The 15569-nt window shown below is 41.0% G+C and overlaps 2 protein-coding genes across 3 annotated transcripts in view; one reads left to right on the forward strand and one right to left on the reverse strand.

The window, feature by feature from the left end:
• The window catches only part of gldc (glycine dehydrogenase (decarboxylating)), a 21287-nt gene extending 14423 nt beyond the window's left edge, over window positions 1–6864 (forward strand). Inside the window, exons 17-25 of the mRNA XM_040154636.1 lie at window positions 1–60; window positions 1093–1242; window positions 1630–1742; window positions 2252–2393; window positions 2991–3102; window positions 3241–3336; window positions 3553–3725; window positions 3840–3920; window positions 5542–6864. The exon at window positions 1–60 is cut by the window's left edge and continues 66 nt beyond it. Of these exons, the coding sequence (XP_040010570.1) occupies window positions 1–60; window positions 1093–1242; window positions 1630–1742; window positions 2252–2393; window positions 2991–3102; window positions 3241–3336; window positions 3553–3725; window positions 3840–3920; window positions 5542–5682 (1068 nt within the window). The 3' untranslated portion in view covers window positions 5683–6864. The remainder of the gene's footprint in view (window positions 61–1092; window positions 1243–1629; window positions 1743–2251; window positions 2394–2990; window positions 3103–3240; window positions 3337–3552; window positions 3726–3839; window positions 3921–5541) is intronic.
• Window positions 6865–8610: 1746 nt separating this feature from the next.
• zgc:114041 (uncharacterized protein LOC574425 homolog) lies at window positions 8611–13758 on the reverse strand. 2 transcript variants are annotated; one of them, XM_040154826.1, is made up of 5 exons: window positions 13519–13758; window positions 11814–12048; window positions 11586–11729; window positions 10069–10851; window positions 8611–8948 (listed from the first exon to the last, which is right to left on the reverse strand). In XM_040154826.1, the coding sequence occupies exons 1-5, from the start codon at window positions 13570–13572 to the stop codon at window positions 8764–8766; spliced, it is 1401 nt and encodes a 466-aa protein (XP_040010760.1). In that variant the 5' UTR covers window positions 13573–13758; the 3' UTR covers window positions 8611–8763. The 2 variants fall into 2 exon arrangements, with proteins under 2 accessions (XP_040010760.1, XP_040010759.1); XM_040154825.1 differs by lacking the exon at window positions 13519–13758 and having other exon boundaries at window positions 11814–12177.
• Window positions 13759–15569: the final 1811 nt, after the last annotated feature.

Below are 15569 nucleotides of genomic sequence, written 5' to 3' on the forward strand. Positions count from 1 at the left end.
GTTCAGGTGGTGGAGGTGGACAAGGACGGCAACATTGACCTGGCGCACCTCAAGGCCCTGGTGAGAGTGGGAACTGTTTTGTTCCGCTGGTTTGTACACACAAGGATCAATTTACTTGTCGGCCAGGGCAATTCCCAACCTGTGAAAACGGATGTGTGATCTCTGATATGTAATGTAGATGATATCACCAGGATTATCACAGGTGGGGCTTGAGACTTCAAGTCTTTAACAGAAAGAGTGTGCGATGTGGGCATTTACAGACGCTGTTGAGTAGCATTATGTGATTTGAAGGATTCAGTGTGTCTGGAGCTTGACCTTAAAAGTCAGGATATTTCAGATTTTGACCATAATCCGCACTTACATTTATGCAGTCTTTAGAGTTTTAGAGTCACTATAAACCTTAACAGGTCTTTGATCGGCTGCTTCGTTTCCAGTCTTCATTTTTATATCCAAACTCTTTTATTAAATGATTTATGCAGAAAGTGATTCTCTACATTAACTGACACCGATCATGAAATTATCCCTGGTAGGTAATTGGAAAGTGTCTGAGCCGACGACAGGTGAACCAAAAACAGTTGGTGTGAAACCGTTCTCCATAATTCTCTACTACAGTTTTGTTTCAAATAGGTTTGTTGTCCATGTGATGGAAATTAATAAACACGTGGAAGGCAGCTTTCAATTCAAGTAAAAATATTAATCAACATTAATTAACAATCCAGAATCCAGAGGTACTGATGTGACATTTCTTATATTTCTCATATCACAATTCAGAGGTCGCAGGTCAGGTTTTCTCAGCATAGCAAGACTGACTTTGTGAATCACAAGACCTCCATTATGTTTTTTGTTTTTATTTTGTTTGGTTTTTTTTTTTTTTGTCAGGCATTTTATGCTTTTACTTTAGAGTTGACAGTGGAGACATGAGAGGAAATCAGAGGTGCCTTTCAACAAAGGTCCCCTGCCGGATATGAACCCAGCTTGGACGTGTGGTTCATAGCGGGCACCTTTAACCCTTAGGCTCCGAGGGTGCCCCTCCGTAATGTATTTTTCGTGAATATTTCTTTCTCTAAAAAAAACCCCCGCCCTCTCTCGCAGGTGGATAAACACAAGGCGAGCCTGGCGGCCATGATGATCACCTACCCCTCCACCTTTGGTGTGTTTGAGGAGCATATCAGGGACGTCTGTGATCTTATTCATGAGAACGGAGGCCAGGTGTACTTGGATGGTGCCAACATGAACGCCCAGGTGGGAGAAGAAACGGCAGTCTAACTTTTTTTTGTTTTTGTTTTTTTGGGGGGGGTTTGACTGTGGAAGGTCAATTGAAATTGAAATACACCTCTACTTATCCCTCCAAGGATAGTTGTATGCAGCATTGTGCCGTCCAGGTCAACAAATACACATAATAGACAGAGAGGAGAAAAAAAAAAAAACACTGTTCATCACAAAACTAAAAATAAATAAATGAACAAAGGCTATAAGCTTAAAAACTATTTGTGGATTTGGTAGCTCCATTACATTAAATAAATGTTGAAAGACAAACACAAAGTACTGAAGCCATACAAAAAGCATAAAAGGATCTATAAAGTGACTGTGGCCAGCTGATTAATTTTTCTTCTTTGCCCTGTCTTCCAGGTGGGCTTGTGTCGTCCTGGAGACTACGGCTCCGACGTGTCTCACCTGAACCTGCACAAAACCTTCTGCATTCCTCATGGCGGAGGAGGACCCGGCATGGGGCCAATTGGAGTGTAAGTCAGATTATAAACTAAAAAAAAATGCGGGACCCAGATGAGTAAAGGAGAAAATGTCAATTTGTTTTGTGCGTGTGTATCCAGACATTTGCATCGGTGTTTGAGATTTAAGTTCAGGTGGTTGTCAGCGAAATAATGTTTTTGAGTTTAGTTGAATCATCCCTCCGAATATGCACACGCCTGCATGTTTAGACTGTGTAGGCAAGTGAAAACAACCATAACCACATTTCTAAAACATTTAGAGCCCATAAAAACTTGGCTAATTCTTCTTCTCTAACATTTAATATTAATGAACAAATAAGCAACACTCAAAGTAAAATTTTTGGGAAGAAAACATTCCTGGTTATTGTTTGATAGTTTAACACCCAAAAACCAGGACTGTGTGGTTTGAAAACAGTGTGTTCATGCAGCCCATGGCTCGTAGAAAAAGTCTAATTAAGAAAATAGCTATTTAAGCTTTGAACCCGACAGCATGTTCTCCTGACATTCATCTGCTCCCTCATTAGGAAGGCCCACCTCGCCCCGTTCCTGCCGAGCCACCCGGTGGTCGCCATGCAGTCCGTCAACACCAGCAGCTCACTGGGCACCATCAGCGCCGCCCCCTGGGGCTCCAGCGCCATCCTGCCAATCTCCTGGGCTTACATTAAGGTCGGCACAGACGAAAAAGGGATGTTCGTGTTTAAGACAACACTGTGCTCTAGTACCAAACTAGAAACCTAAAATAAAACTGTGTGTGTGTGTGTAAATATTTACCGTAACTGACACTAGTTCTACTCACAGATGAGACATTTTCAGGCATTTAGACCTCTCTGGGTCGTCACATATTGGTGTCACGTAGGAGCTGTTAAAGTCACCTGGCCCTCATGGGAATTTAATGTCAGGGTCACACATTGCCTGTAATTTGACAGTTTTAGATCATTTGTGACCTGGATGACTGATGGTGAGGTCAGTTGTTTCCAGCTTGTCTGTGAGCTTTCTCATTACGTCTTTATCCAAACCAGAGTTTATTCAAGTGTTTCCATTGAAAAGGACGTTTTAGCAAAACCTAAGCTACGTGACTGAATGTGTCATCAGTCAGTAATCCAAAAATTAAATTAAATAATTATTATATATTAATGGAATTATACTTTCCATTAGATTAGTCGCATGGTCGTGTCAGTTTGAATACCCAACATTTGTAATTAAACTCTTCATTTGATCAGTGAAAATTACTGCTGACATCACTCCTGTGTGTGGCGTTTTTAGATGATGGGATCCAAGGGACTGCTTCATGCTACAGAGGTGGCCATCCTCAACGCCAACTACATGGCCAAGAGGCTGGAGGGTCCCTATAAAATCCTCTACAGAGGCAGGAAAGGTATGGCATTGAAAGCATTGTTGTTATCAGTGTGTGCTGATCTACTATCTACACTTCCAGGGATGTCTGCAATCAACTTTGAAAGACTTAATGCTTCTAAGTGATATAATCTGCTTGTTCTTGTGTTGGTCTGACCAGGTTTTGTAGCCCACGAGTTCATTCTGGATGTGAGGCCATTCAAGAAGACGGCTAATATTGAGGCCGTCGATGTGGCCAAGAGGCTGCAGGATTATGGTAGGCTGAATTATATACATGCTTCCACTGTACTTGCAAGTGCTCTGCAAGTGTTGGTGCCTTGTTTTAGACATTGAATAAACAGGATTGTACCTTATTTTTGGCCTTTTTATAAACAATAAAAGTCAATTCTGATATCGGGGTTTTTGGACCCTTTAGAAAACCATACACACACACTTGTTTCTGATTTGGGGTTTTTTTCGTGCTGGCGTCCAGGTTTCCATGCGCCTACCATGTCATGGCCGGTGGCCGGTACACTCATGATCGAGCCCACGGAGTCGGAGGACAAGGCTGAGATGGATCGGTTCTGCGACGCCCTGCTTGGTATCCGACAGGAGATCGCAGACATCGAGGAGGGAAGGATGGACTCCCGCATCAACCCGCTCAAGGTACGCCCCTGGAAGGACTTGTCTCTTTGATTGAGGTGAAAAGATGCATTACATTGGCTGATTATAAAGCTGTGACATCTACCATCTGAGGTCCTTGTGTTTGTGTGTGCGCAGATGGCCCCTCACTCTCTAGCCTGCATCTCATCCTCCAACTGGGACAGACCTTACTCCAGGGAGTTCGCTGCTTTCCCCTTGGTGAGTGTCCTCATCTCTCTGACTTCGTGACACCCTCCCTGCTGCAACTTACCAACTTAGATAAGAAATACATGGTCTTTATCATCCCCTAGTGGTGAGAATTAAGTATTGCAATAACATTGGAGCACTCCGTTTCTGACAGTACAGCAGCCTCTATAGCTGCATCAATTTCATCTACACTTATCACAATATTTGCCAAGTAATTACCTAAAACTGCAGGCACTGTAGTTTTTAAGCAAACATTACTCAGACAGAGGTAAATACAGGAATGAGCTATATCAGTCTTTGGCTACACAGACAATACTTGTTAGAGAGATGGATTAAGTGTTGGCTATTGTCTGTTTGCGTGATTTGCTGGCACTGAGGGATATAGCCATGTAATTCTTTAAGTACCACTCACAAACGTCTCGCCAGAACTCTTGAACTGCTTGACAGTTGAAGCTACTAGTTGGAGATGTTCAGTTTGTGTTAAAGCAATTTTTGAAAACCATAAATCAAAGCAAAGTTAAAGTTGATCGATAACATGTTTTCAGAGGAAGACTGGGATAATAAAGTACTCTGATTACAAGGTCAGTAAAGCTGTACTATATGATCTTCAGGTGGCGCTTATTAGCTTTTTTGTTTTCTAAGAAGCAGGTTTCCTGGTTAATCTGGAAGAACTTTGTTGAGCGAAACCTGGAGCAGGAGTTTTTCCCAGCAAACCGGGTAGAGGCTAAGATTTCTGCCTCTACCCCAATACAAAAGCGCAACATCTTCCCTGAAAGGGCTGCAACTAATAATTATTTTCATTATCAATTTTTTTTTTTTTCTGTAAAATATATACCCATTATAATTTCAAATAGCCTAAGGTAATTATTCAAATGTGTGGTTTTGTCAGACCAACAGTCTAAACCAAACAGAATTACTTTACTATCATGTGACTGGGAAAAGCAACAAACCCTCCACTTCACAACTGTGCAGCTGGAACCAGGGAGTGTTTGGCATTTTTGCTTTGAAAACAAAGAGCCAATTAATTTTCAGTCAGTCAACTTATGAAATTATTGTTTCAGCCATAATTGAGGTGGTGGATGAAATTTCAGAGACGCATCTCAAAACCAGTGCACATAAAACTAGAGCTGAAATATTAATCGGCATATATTTTGATAATCAAATTATCATTTAACTTACTTTTTAAGCAAAAATGCCAAAGATTTGCTGCATTTCTGTTTTTTATATTTAACAATTTCAATTTAATATCCTTGGTTTCAGGATTGTTGATTGAACAAGACATTTGAAGACATCACCCAGAGTGACTGAGAAAATAATTGACATATTAGTTGATAATGAAAATCAATAGTTGCAGCCCTACATAAAAGCAAACCCAAACTGCCATTAGAGGTCAACTAGAATGTTTTTTTTTTTTTGTTTTTTTGGTAATATGGGTCAGCACGATCTGTTTAGGATGATCATATTCAGAAATGTTTTTGATTTTGTCAGAACTTCTGATAAACCTAATTGTACCCTGTTTTGATGCCTTACAGTAAATCCCTTTGCAACATCTGCTTGTTTGAGATCATTTGCATTTCATTAAGTCCCTGACTACTTTGCTCTCACCATTCCCCTCCCCCTTCTCACATTACAGCCCTTCATAAGGCCTGAGACCAAATTCTGGCCGAGCATCTCCAGGATTGACGACATCTATGGCGACCAGCACCTCGTGTGCACCTGCCCACCCATGGAGGTCTACGAGTCTCCATACGAGGAGAAGAGGGCCTCATCATAGATGCTCCCTGTGGTCCAGTCCCAATGTCAGGCCTAAGATCGAAGCACTCAAAACTCAGACTTGAATCACTTGTGTGCTCAGTGAAAATGTGAGAGCAGGAGGGGGTAAGGGCTCGAAACGCTACTTTGTGAACTAGCGTTAGCTGGGGCAGAAGCATTTGCCATCGCCAGTTAAGTGTGACGCTCATATTTCAGATGTAGTTTAATAAAACTAAAGGACTTTTACTGACTTCCTCATAAAATAACAGCCTCTGCATTATTAATGTTTGATCAAATTAGGTTAAAAAAAAAATATTGCTGTCAGGCTCATCCTGGGACAACAAACTAGACAGTCTTGGCTACTAGTGCTTTCTTCCACCCCTTTTTTTGTTTTTGGGTTTTTTTTGGATGATTTAAGACTTTGCCTGGTCAACCTTGTTGTTAACATTAGTGCCCTGTGAATTTCCCTGAAACAGAGCCTGCAGCAGTGCAAAACAGCCCTAAAGCACTTTCCGATTTTTATAATGGAACAGCCCTGAGCCTTAGCCTACTTATTACGAATGGGTGTCAAAGTCTGTGAGTTGGACGTTGGGACTGGGCTTTGTCTAATCGCACCCTCTTTAACGGGGTCATGGGTTTTAACCTGCTCGAACTTTAATGGACCAAAGGTGCAAGTTCTGAGGCCGCTCCGTAACACACCTCTGAAACACTGTACTTTGAGCTGAGTAAAGTTAAATTTTTGACTCCCAGCATCTTATAAAAATGCCCTTGGTGCCTCTATTCTGTTGTGTAAAATAGCTGCCTTGACTTTCCCTTTTTTTTTTTTTTTTTTTCCTTCCAAATATCTGACAATATATAGGTGTTTAGTTTTCTTGTAGGCTTTTGTTAATATGCATCTATAGTATGAAAATGTTTTAATGTATGTTGTGCCATTTGTTGGCCACATAGAAGATAGTCTTGTGTTAATTTTAAATGAATTATTTTCTAATCTAAATGTTTTGTCTGTAGAAAAAAATGTCTGTATTAAACATTCGTCTTTAAGTGTCTGTGTGTGTGTGCAGGCAGGTAAGATGCACTACGGGGAAGATGCAGGTTCTCTTTTTAAGCAACACTGCTACCCAGTGGTGGCTGGAGTATATGGAATATTTTTCAATTTCACATTTAAGTGCTATTAAAAAAAAAAAAAAAGTCCATCACAATTTCCTAAAGCTCAAGTTGACAGCTTAAAATGTCTTGTTTTGTCTGACCAACAGTCTGAAACCGAAAGAAATTCATCGAATTCACATCTGAAAAGATGGAACCAGTGTTTTCTTGGAATTTATGTTTAAAAGAAAAAAGACTTAAAATAGGTGTAATAGATATTGCAGATTATTAATTTTCTTTCAATCGACTAATTGTTTCAGCTCTAGCACAAAGTAAAGTATTAAGCCATGTGAAACCAGGTGACAGTGATGTGAGAATTAGGTTGCATAACTGTACTTTAACTCTTGAGGAATTTAAATGGCCCATACCACAGACTTTTTAACGACACTACAAATATCCTCATCCGGGTATCAGTTTCAGTTTGCAGCGGGCAGCTCCTGAAAGTTTGACCAGGCTGTTTGGGATCTGAGACACAGCATAGGTGGCAAAAAAAGACCGACACAAGGGGCATGGATTTATTTCTTAAAATGTTGTATTTTTAAGTGGTACCAGAATTGGTGATGTGAAAAACATTTGATATATTGAGACAAACACAAAAAGATGAAGAGGTAACCTGGAGCCGATGAATCTATGTTGAGAGAATCTCCTAAAACTTATACCTTGAAATAGCTTTGAATGTCCGTTTTTCAACTAAGAAAACATTGCAGTGGGAAATTGTGCATATGAGGACTTGTATTACAGTACTTAAGAAACACCAAACGTGACCTGGAACTCTAGTTATCTTTCAAAGATCATTAAGATCATTAGAACTGATTTGATTGGACAAGATGAATATTTTTAAGGCCTGAAAGCTACACTACGACTTCAACGACAAAATACGCCCTTTAACACTTTGAAGTCATCAGAGAAACCTTAGTTATGTACGGCTGAAAAGTTTCCTTAACGATCATGGCTCCCCACTGTGGCCTGACCCACATGTGGTTAGAAGCCTTGTTGACATACAGGAGTCATGTACATTACATTACATTTACTCATTTGGCAGACACTTTTATCCAAAATGGCTTAAAAGTGAGGGACAATACTAAAGCTTCAGTACAGTAGGAGACCTTGAAGTAAGTACTACATCTGTTCAATGAGACAAAGTGCAAGGAGATATATGGCTTCAAAGAATATAACGAAATAATACTTGAGCTATTTCCAAAAAAGTTATTGTTTAGCTTTAGGGGAACCCAATCTGAGCCACATGTCCTGCTGACAAAGCATAAAAAAATGTAAAAAGGCTCTGATATTAAGAGGAGAAAAAAAAAAGAATATTCCTGAATGATTCATTCAGTACTTATTTGTAGTTCTGTAGCGAAAATATTTAAGGATAAGTCTGGTGATACTCTATATTTTTCTTATCGTCACCAAATCCCATGAAAAGACCAAAACCAACAACTATTCATCCTTCTAACAAGTATCACTGATATATCTTATTCCTCTGGGCCATAGAACTCCACTGTTGTCCAGAAAACTACTGAAGTTTAATTGGATTTCACCCTGCTGTCGTAAATACAAGCACACCAAATCTGCACCTCAATGTAGTCCCCTACATACGCACTATTCCCTCCTGTTTGAACAACAGCCGAGCTGTTTTAAGAAATTACTTTTTTTTTTCAGAATGAAACTATATGTGTGTCACCTGTTTTTAAAGAGTTTGACTTCAGTAGGAACAAAGGAGCTTGGGGTTGAGAAGCACAGACAGGTTAGGTGGGTCGCACGTTGTTGGTCTTTTCATGGGATTTGCTGTCAATAAAATACATGTCTGACGGACATGTTCCTCCTAATGTTTGCGTAAGTGTTGTTTTAAGGACTGACTGGCCTTGCCAGGACTACATACTTGATCTTCTCTCGTGATACATCCGTTACATAGGTCCCTCAAGGTCATTCAGGAAAAAAAAGTCTTATATAACAGTGTCTCTCACTTGACTTTTCCTGTTTCCCAGTCCTCCTGTTGGCTGACTGCCTGATGAATGTCAGCCTCCGCGGCTTTTCTCCTCCTAACCAGGTGGTCGACTAGGAAGACAAACGCGGCTGATGAAATGAGGCACAGGCCTGAGAGGTAGAAGGCTGCTCTGTAGTCATTTGTCTTGTCCACCAGCCAGCCTGAAATGCAGAAACAATAAACAGAAGATCACAGTGTGCCAGGAGTGATAAATAAATGATCAGATGAATCAATTCCTTCAGGGAAAATGTAGACCTGCAGTGAGAGGCTTGTGCCATTTTACTGTTACTTGCACTTTGTGGATTAAAAAACATAAGTCACATGGTCCTTCTTAAAAGTGTTACATTCTGAAGAAAGGATTTGCCTCATTCACTACGGAACTGTCATCTGAAGAAATTTGAGTCTGTTAAATTGATTTAATTATCCTAGTACAGGTTTTTCCTTTCTCTTGTGCTGCAAGTCATTTTGCAAGAATATGAGTGTCTTTTTTTTTTGGATGAGAATATAATGATATTCACAAAAACAGACTGGGCCATCTAATGAACAGAATGATAAATTATTATCTGACATGATCAACAGAAGTCAGATAATTATGCCAATTAGGAGAAACTAATTAAATGTATGTAATGTTACATTGATTCAAGTATTTAAAAGACCAAACAAGACTAGGTCAAAACCTAGTATGTGGCCCTTTTGCCCGCCCTTTGTTGTCTTCTCTCCTTCTGTCTGTGCTCAAATATACAGTAGTTTAATACAGCCGAATTCCCAATAAAGCTGTTCTCATTTACATGTTTTTCTGTCTCTGTTGTCAAACAACAGAACAAGTATGAAATAGTGACTGAAACATGGCCCATTAAGACTACATGTTAACCAGCAGTCACTTCCAAGACATTTCCAAGCTGCTACCCTGCACTGCTAGCATCCAGATTTTGTAACTGCGATATCGTCTGACAAAATCACCATTACATAGGTTAAAGACGACAGCTGCGTTGCGGCCATATTAACTTGTAAAATGATCACTGACAGGGAAAGTTAGAAGCTTGTTCACGTCTGTGTCAGCTGCCGTGCGGTCAATTGAATGAGACGCATACAGGGGTGTGCCTGCGGAGGAAAAAGCCTGGCCCTACATTTCTTGTCCCAGAATAAATACAGAGACGTGTGAGTGATAATCCCTTCGCATTTCATGTAAACTCATTCTCCTGTGGCTCCATATTCAGTTCCACTTTATTTATTTATTTTTTTTAACAAATCTAAACATGGATCTAAATACAGACTACTCACCTGCAGCAGGTGGACCGATGAAGCCACCAATGCTCCTGAAAAGCATAAAGATCCCAAGTCCACTGTCGAATCCCTCCAGGGTTACAATGTCCACGATGCAGGTGATGTGAATGGCCACCACGCAGCCGAACAGTAAGCCGTAGAGCGAGGCAAAGACCAGGATGGCCCAGTAGTTGTTGCTGATTGGCAGCAGCAGGAGCACGATTCCGAAAAGAGTGACCACCATGGTGAGCAGCTGCAGGTTCCTCAGCAGTCTCATGTTGGCTACCCACCCACAGATCAGCCTTCCAGCCAGGTCAGCCAGTGCCAGGACAGAAAGGATCGAGGCTGACCAGTAGTTATCCATACCCAAACTGTTGGCAAAGGGCACTAGAAAGACAGGTGGGATGAAAAAACCTGCTGCTGCTAAGATGGCGAACAGGATGTAGAGGAGAAGTTCAGGCTTTCTCAGCAACGCGCACTGGGAGAAAACCTTCCTCTTCGGTGGGAGCACAGCAGCATTTCCATCTAGACTGTCTTTGGTTTCTTGGATTGAGCCCTGGGTCGTCTCCAGAGGTCTCATGAGAGCGCCGCAGGCACAAAGGTTGAGCTGAAGGCCTCCGATGATGAGCAAGGCGCCCTGCCAGCTGTACGTCTCGTTGAGCCACTGGAAGAAGGGGCTGAACATGACGGCGAAGACACACTCCCCTGAGCTGGCAATGGCGTGGGCGATGGGACGCCACCGTACAAAGTAGTGGCTCACCATGCTGTTGGCGGGGATCCACGAGAAGGAAATCCCTGTTCCTAGAAACAGAAGATGGAAACCTTTAACTATCCAACCAATTTTTGGGGCATCAACCAAACAAGTGGTCACCTTAGATCTGCCCATCTGGCCAGATATTGTTTGTGCCATCTGGGTATAAAAACACCAACAATAATCTGATTTCTACAGAAGAATTAATAGGTGAAGACAAGCAACATATGTTTTATGGCTGCAACTAAGGATTATTCATTGTCAAATAATGTGCTTTTTATTTTATTAAATATAAGACTAATTTTTTTACCTACAAAACAGTAATACCCGTCAAAATTTCCCAGAGGCCAAGGTGGTGTCGTCAAAATACTTGTATCCTACAAACAGTCCAGATTCCCAAGATACTCAATTGTGGGTTTAGGAATATATAAAAACAAAATAGGTTTTTAAACCATAATTTTGCTTCTTTAGAGATTCGTGCACATGCTGGTATTTTTTCCAACAAATTATTTTGATTTAAAGGTGTTAAATTGTTAAATTTGTTAAGTTTGAATAGCTGAGCAGTCTCCTTCTGTTCTGTCCTATTAATCAATTTGTGGCCCCTCAGATTTATCTTGACCACTAAAGTAAAGGGTTAAAATGCCATGACCAAATGATAAAAAAAAAGTGTCTCAAATAGTGGCAAATTTAATTTGGCCTTCCTGATAAAAACTGACCAAACAGAGTAAGTCAAAAGAGCGCCAATACTTTCTGGGTTTCAGACTATGTCCTGAGTGTGCACCACCTTGCAGGATGCCCATGGTGAGATAGAGCCATGGCAGACCTAGGTCCAGAGATGCCAGCAACATCCCAGAGGCTGTCAGCAGGCCTCCGACTATGATGACCACTCTCTGAGAAAACTGTAAGGTCAGCGCACTGGCAGCTGGAGCTGAGGAAAAGATGAAAACGACACTATAAAAACATCTTGCGTTAAAAACAACCAAGAACGTCAAGCTGAAAACCATATCTTTACCTCCTAGGTGAAACATGGCAATGGTAGTGGAGGTGACCCAGGAGGTGGTGCTGGTCAGGACTCCGAAGTGACTCTGGATGTCCAAGAAGAAGATGCCCAAGCTCTTTAGGACAGCAGCAGTGAGACCCATGACGAAAAAGGCGGACATGACCACCACCCAGCCATACCCCCCGTCGGGAGGTCCGGCTCTCCTGGACTTCAGCAGCGACTCTGTAGGCCGTTCTCCCTGCCTGTGCTGAGAGGTTGTCATGCAATAAACCGATAACCCACACGGGTAGGCAGGGCTCAGGGAAACGAGCATGCAAAATGCACAGAGAGAAACGAATGATCAGCTTCAAGAGCAGTCAAACAGACAAGACAATCATCCCCGACGGACGATCAGCAGTGAATATGCAGGCTGCATCCCTTCCATTAATAAATATTTTACTTTTTACTGCACTTGCATATCATCTGTCATGATTATGGACACAGCCTGCATTGGTACTTGAGGTTCACCCGCTATTGGAAAGTAACACAGTCCTTCAGTTATTGCAGCATGATCAGGTTGGTATGAGCCTTGTTATTTTAGTCACAATGATTTGGCGTTCCAGCTGAAGCTTTTTAAATTTTACTCACCAAGGCCTTGGCAGTGACTTTAGTTTCTGTCTGTTAAAATTCCATTTACAAACTTGCAACACCGGCGTTTATTTTCCTCCTCTTTAACTTCTTTTTCAAATCACTTTTTTTTTTTTTTTTGTATTTCAAAACACATCCACAGACCGAAAGGAAACTCATCCAACTGGCATCACATTCCCACATCAGCAGAGCAGCAGCAACTTAAAAGAGACGGGGAATTCCCAATTTGACAACATGGGAGATAAAAGGGCTCCGGGAAGCCTTGTAAGTAATGCCAGTGCACTAGTGATCGATCCCCCAGTCAAACAGACAATAATCCCCTTCGGACAAACAGCACTGAATATGCAAGCTGCATCCCTGCCATTGATAAGTACTGTCCTTCTTACTGCACTGTGATTTGTCTGACAACAAGGCAACTAGTTGTAGTAACTAGGTGCTCGTTAGTTACTTTGATTTACGTATGATCATCTAATGAAACTTAGGTCAAATGTCAGGCACACCCACACAGGTGTTTTCAGATATTTGGCTGATCAGACCTTTTGAGGGATTTACGTAAATTATAAATACGTATAAATATTTACGTAAATTATAAATAAAGTAATAATAATTAAAACAAATAAAATAAGAGAGCGAATGAAGTACTGAAAATTATCTGATCTTGTTTTGCAATGTAATATCTCGAGATACGAGATTTAAAAAACGTCCTCTTAACACTAAATTGTGCCCAGTGAGTACTTTGACTTTTGGCGCTTTAAGTGCATGTTGCTGCTAATACTTTATTTTGCTATTGCTCGAGTGGGATTTTGAACGCAGGGCTTTTACTCGTTTTTCACCGCGGCGCTACCCCTACTTCCCTACTTTGACTCAGGCTGGGAACTCGGGCAGCGGTCTGCTCCCTCCGCCGCGGCACCGCGCACAAGGATTTTGAACGCGCAACGGTTCCTTTCAAATTAAAAAAAAAAACTAAAAAAAACAGCCAACACAGATGCAGAGCTACGTCCCTAGCTACATCATAAAAGTGTTCAAATTTCAAACTTTCAAGAAAAAAAAAAGAAAAATACAGAAAAATGTATTTAGATTTTAAGCTCACGTTTTCCCCCCCCGTTACGCTCTTACTCCCGGCGTCCTCTTCACACGCAGACATGTTCGTGCTGAATATACTTCGTTTTTTTTTTTTTTCTTTAATACCGCGGTGAGGCCGTCAAAACCACCTGCCACTTAAAGTCACAGAGGCGGCCGCCCGCTCGCTCGCTCGGAGGTTTTGCGAAATGATTTCACCCTTCCGCTCCTGGGTATCAAACAAGCGCCGCAGCACCCGGCCGCTCGGACTACTCCGGTCCGCTGAGGTCCTGCCATCATTAACGGACCCGATGTCCACCAGTCAAGCGACCTCGGCTTTGATGAGGCCGCAGCGAATCCGCGGCGCACGCAACTTCCGTATTCCAAAATAAAGTTCCGCGACCGACGCCCTTCTACAGTTTCGGGCGAACGCGCTCCCAGCTTGAAATTCCCGCTACCTGAAAATGTCATCGCGAAATGGCATTTTTAAGGGGTCCATTTTTAAGGGATCCTGTCCTAACCGTGGACGTTAGGACAGGATCTGGAAGATCGAGAAAAAAACTTTCAGATAAAACTGCACGTCTGCAGGGCAGAGAGGCAAAGCAAAACCCCCATGGGGGACAATAAAAGTAATCTTGACCCTGACACTGGAGTGGCGGTGCATTGATCCGCTGTGCAGCCTTGATGCACGGACAAGGTTCACACGGAAGGGTCGTCGGCAGGGGGAAACCTTACCTGCGACTTCAGCCGGTCAGTCATCAAGTCGGTGTCTGAAGTACGGAAAGCAACATCCGGACAAGCCAAGTCGTTTCGGAAACAAGTGGGGGGTTAATAAGTACTGTCTTACTAGGGTGCCTAACCTTTTGCACGTCACAATTAATGTTAAATTTTAAATTTTTTTAAGTTCATGAAATGAAAACTACAAGTGCAATTAATGTTGGAAGAAATGCTGCTTTTTAATGTCTGTTCGTTGCAGAGGATGTATATACTTCTCTTCATGCCCAGGCATGCTGAAAAGTTTTGCATACAACTGTATTAAGTATTGCAGCAACAGAAGTTCATGAGCCATAATGTCAATGAATTTGGCTTGTAAAAAAAAAAGCTTCTCATCAGGGAGAATAAGCAAATCAATAGTTTTTTAAAACTCAAAGTCAAAGTTCCTTTGTAAAGAGATCTCACTGACCTTTTTCTCAAAGCCTATTTATAGCTGAACTGTAGCTTTGCAGCCGTGGAAGCCCATTTCCACCAAGAAAAAAAGAAAAAGAAAATACAAAGACTTATAGTATTAGACTTTATAAAGTGAGAAATATCACATTTGCTTAACTTAAAAGTTTAAATATTAACTAAACAAAAATCACTTTCTAATAAGTAATAATTTTGACTTAATTAACTTAAAGTTATCTAGTAATTTATAGTTAATTACTTAGTTTTGACTAAGTAAAAAGATTTGATTTGGATACTGACAATTTGGACATATCTCATGTTTTTGTCCTAAAGTAAAAAGTTATCAGCTTTGATCTTGACCTCAGGATAATTTACTTACTGTATCATACTTGTGAAACATTTTATCTTCCTTTTTCTTTTCCTTGGGTGTCCATAAATCACTCGAGTCTAAACGTACAATACTTTGCACTGAAATTTAGTACATTCAATATAAAGTGACATTAAATAAATTACAAATACTTCACTTAGTTCTCGAATAAATGTAATTGGTTGTTTTTGAGATTTATTATTCTTTTGATGCCTGTCTGTAAACCAAATTGCCCCAAATTGGGTCATTAAAGCTCTTCTGTAAAACTGAAGTTAAGACACTTGATGAAAACCCCTCCAAGTGACCTCCTCAGTCACGGTTCTACTATTACTGCAGTTACATAATGAGGTTTTAGTTAGTACGTATTACAGTATCATTGCCTACAGGGGTTAAAATGATCAAATGGTTTCCCTTGAAGTGCAGTGCTATGCGGATTAGAGCTTAAAGTGCACACATCTGTATCACTTCAAAGAAATCAAATGCTTGGTGAAACACTGACATTTGCCTGAAGAGAACTCCTTTCAGAACGCCAGATTCAACTTGGCTACATT

This window comes from Xiphias gladius, chromosome 19, assembly GCF_016859285.1.
Source record: "Xiphias gladius isolate SHS-SW01 ecotype Sanya breed wild chromosome 19, ASM1685928v1, whole genome shotgun sequence".
Classification (NCBI taxonomy): domain Eukaryota; kingdom Metazoa; phylum Chordata; class Actinopteri; order Istiophoriformes; family Xiphiidae; genus Xiphias; species Xiphias gladius.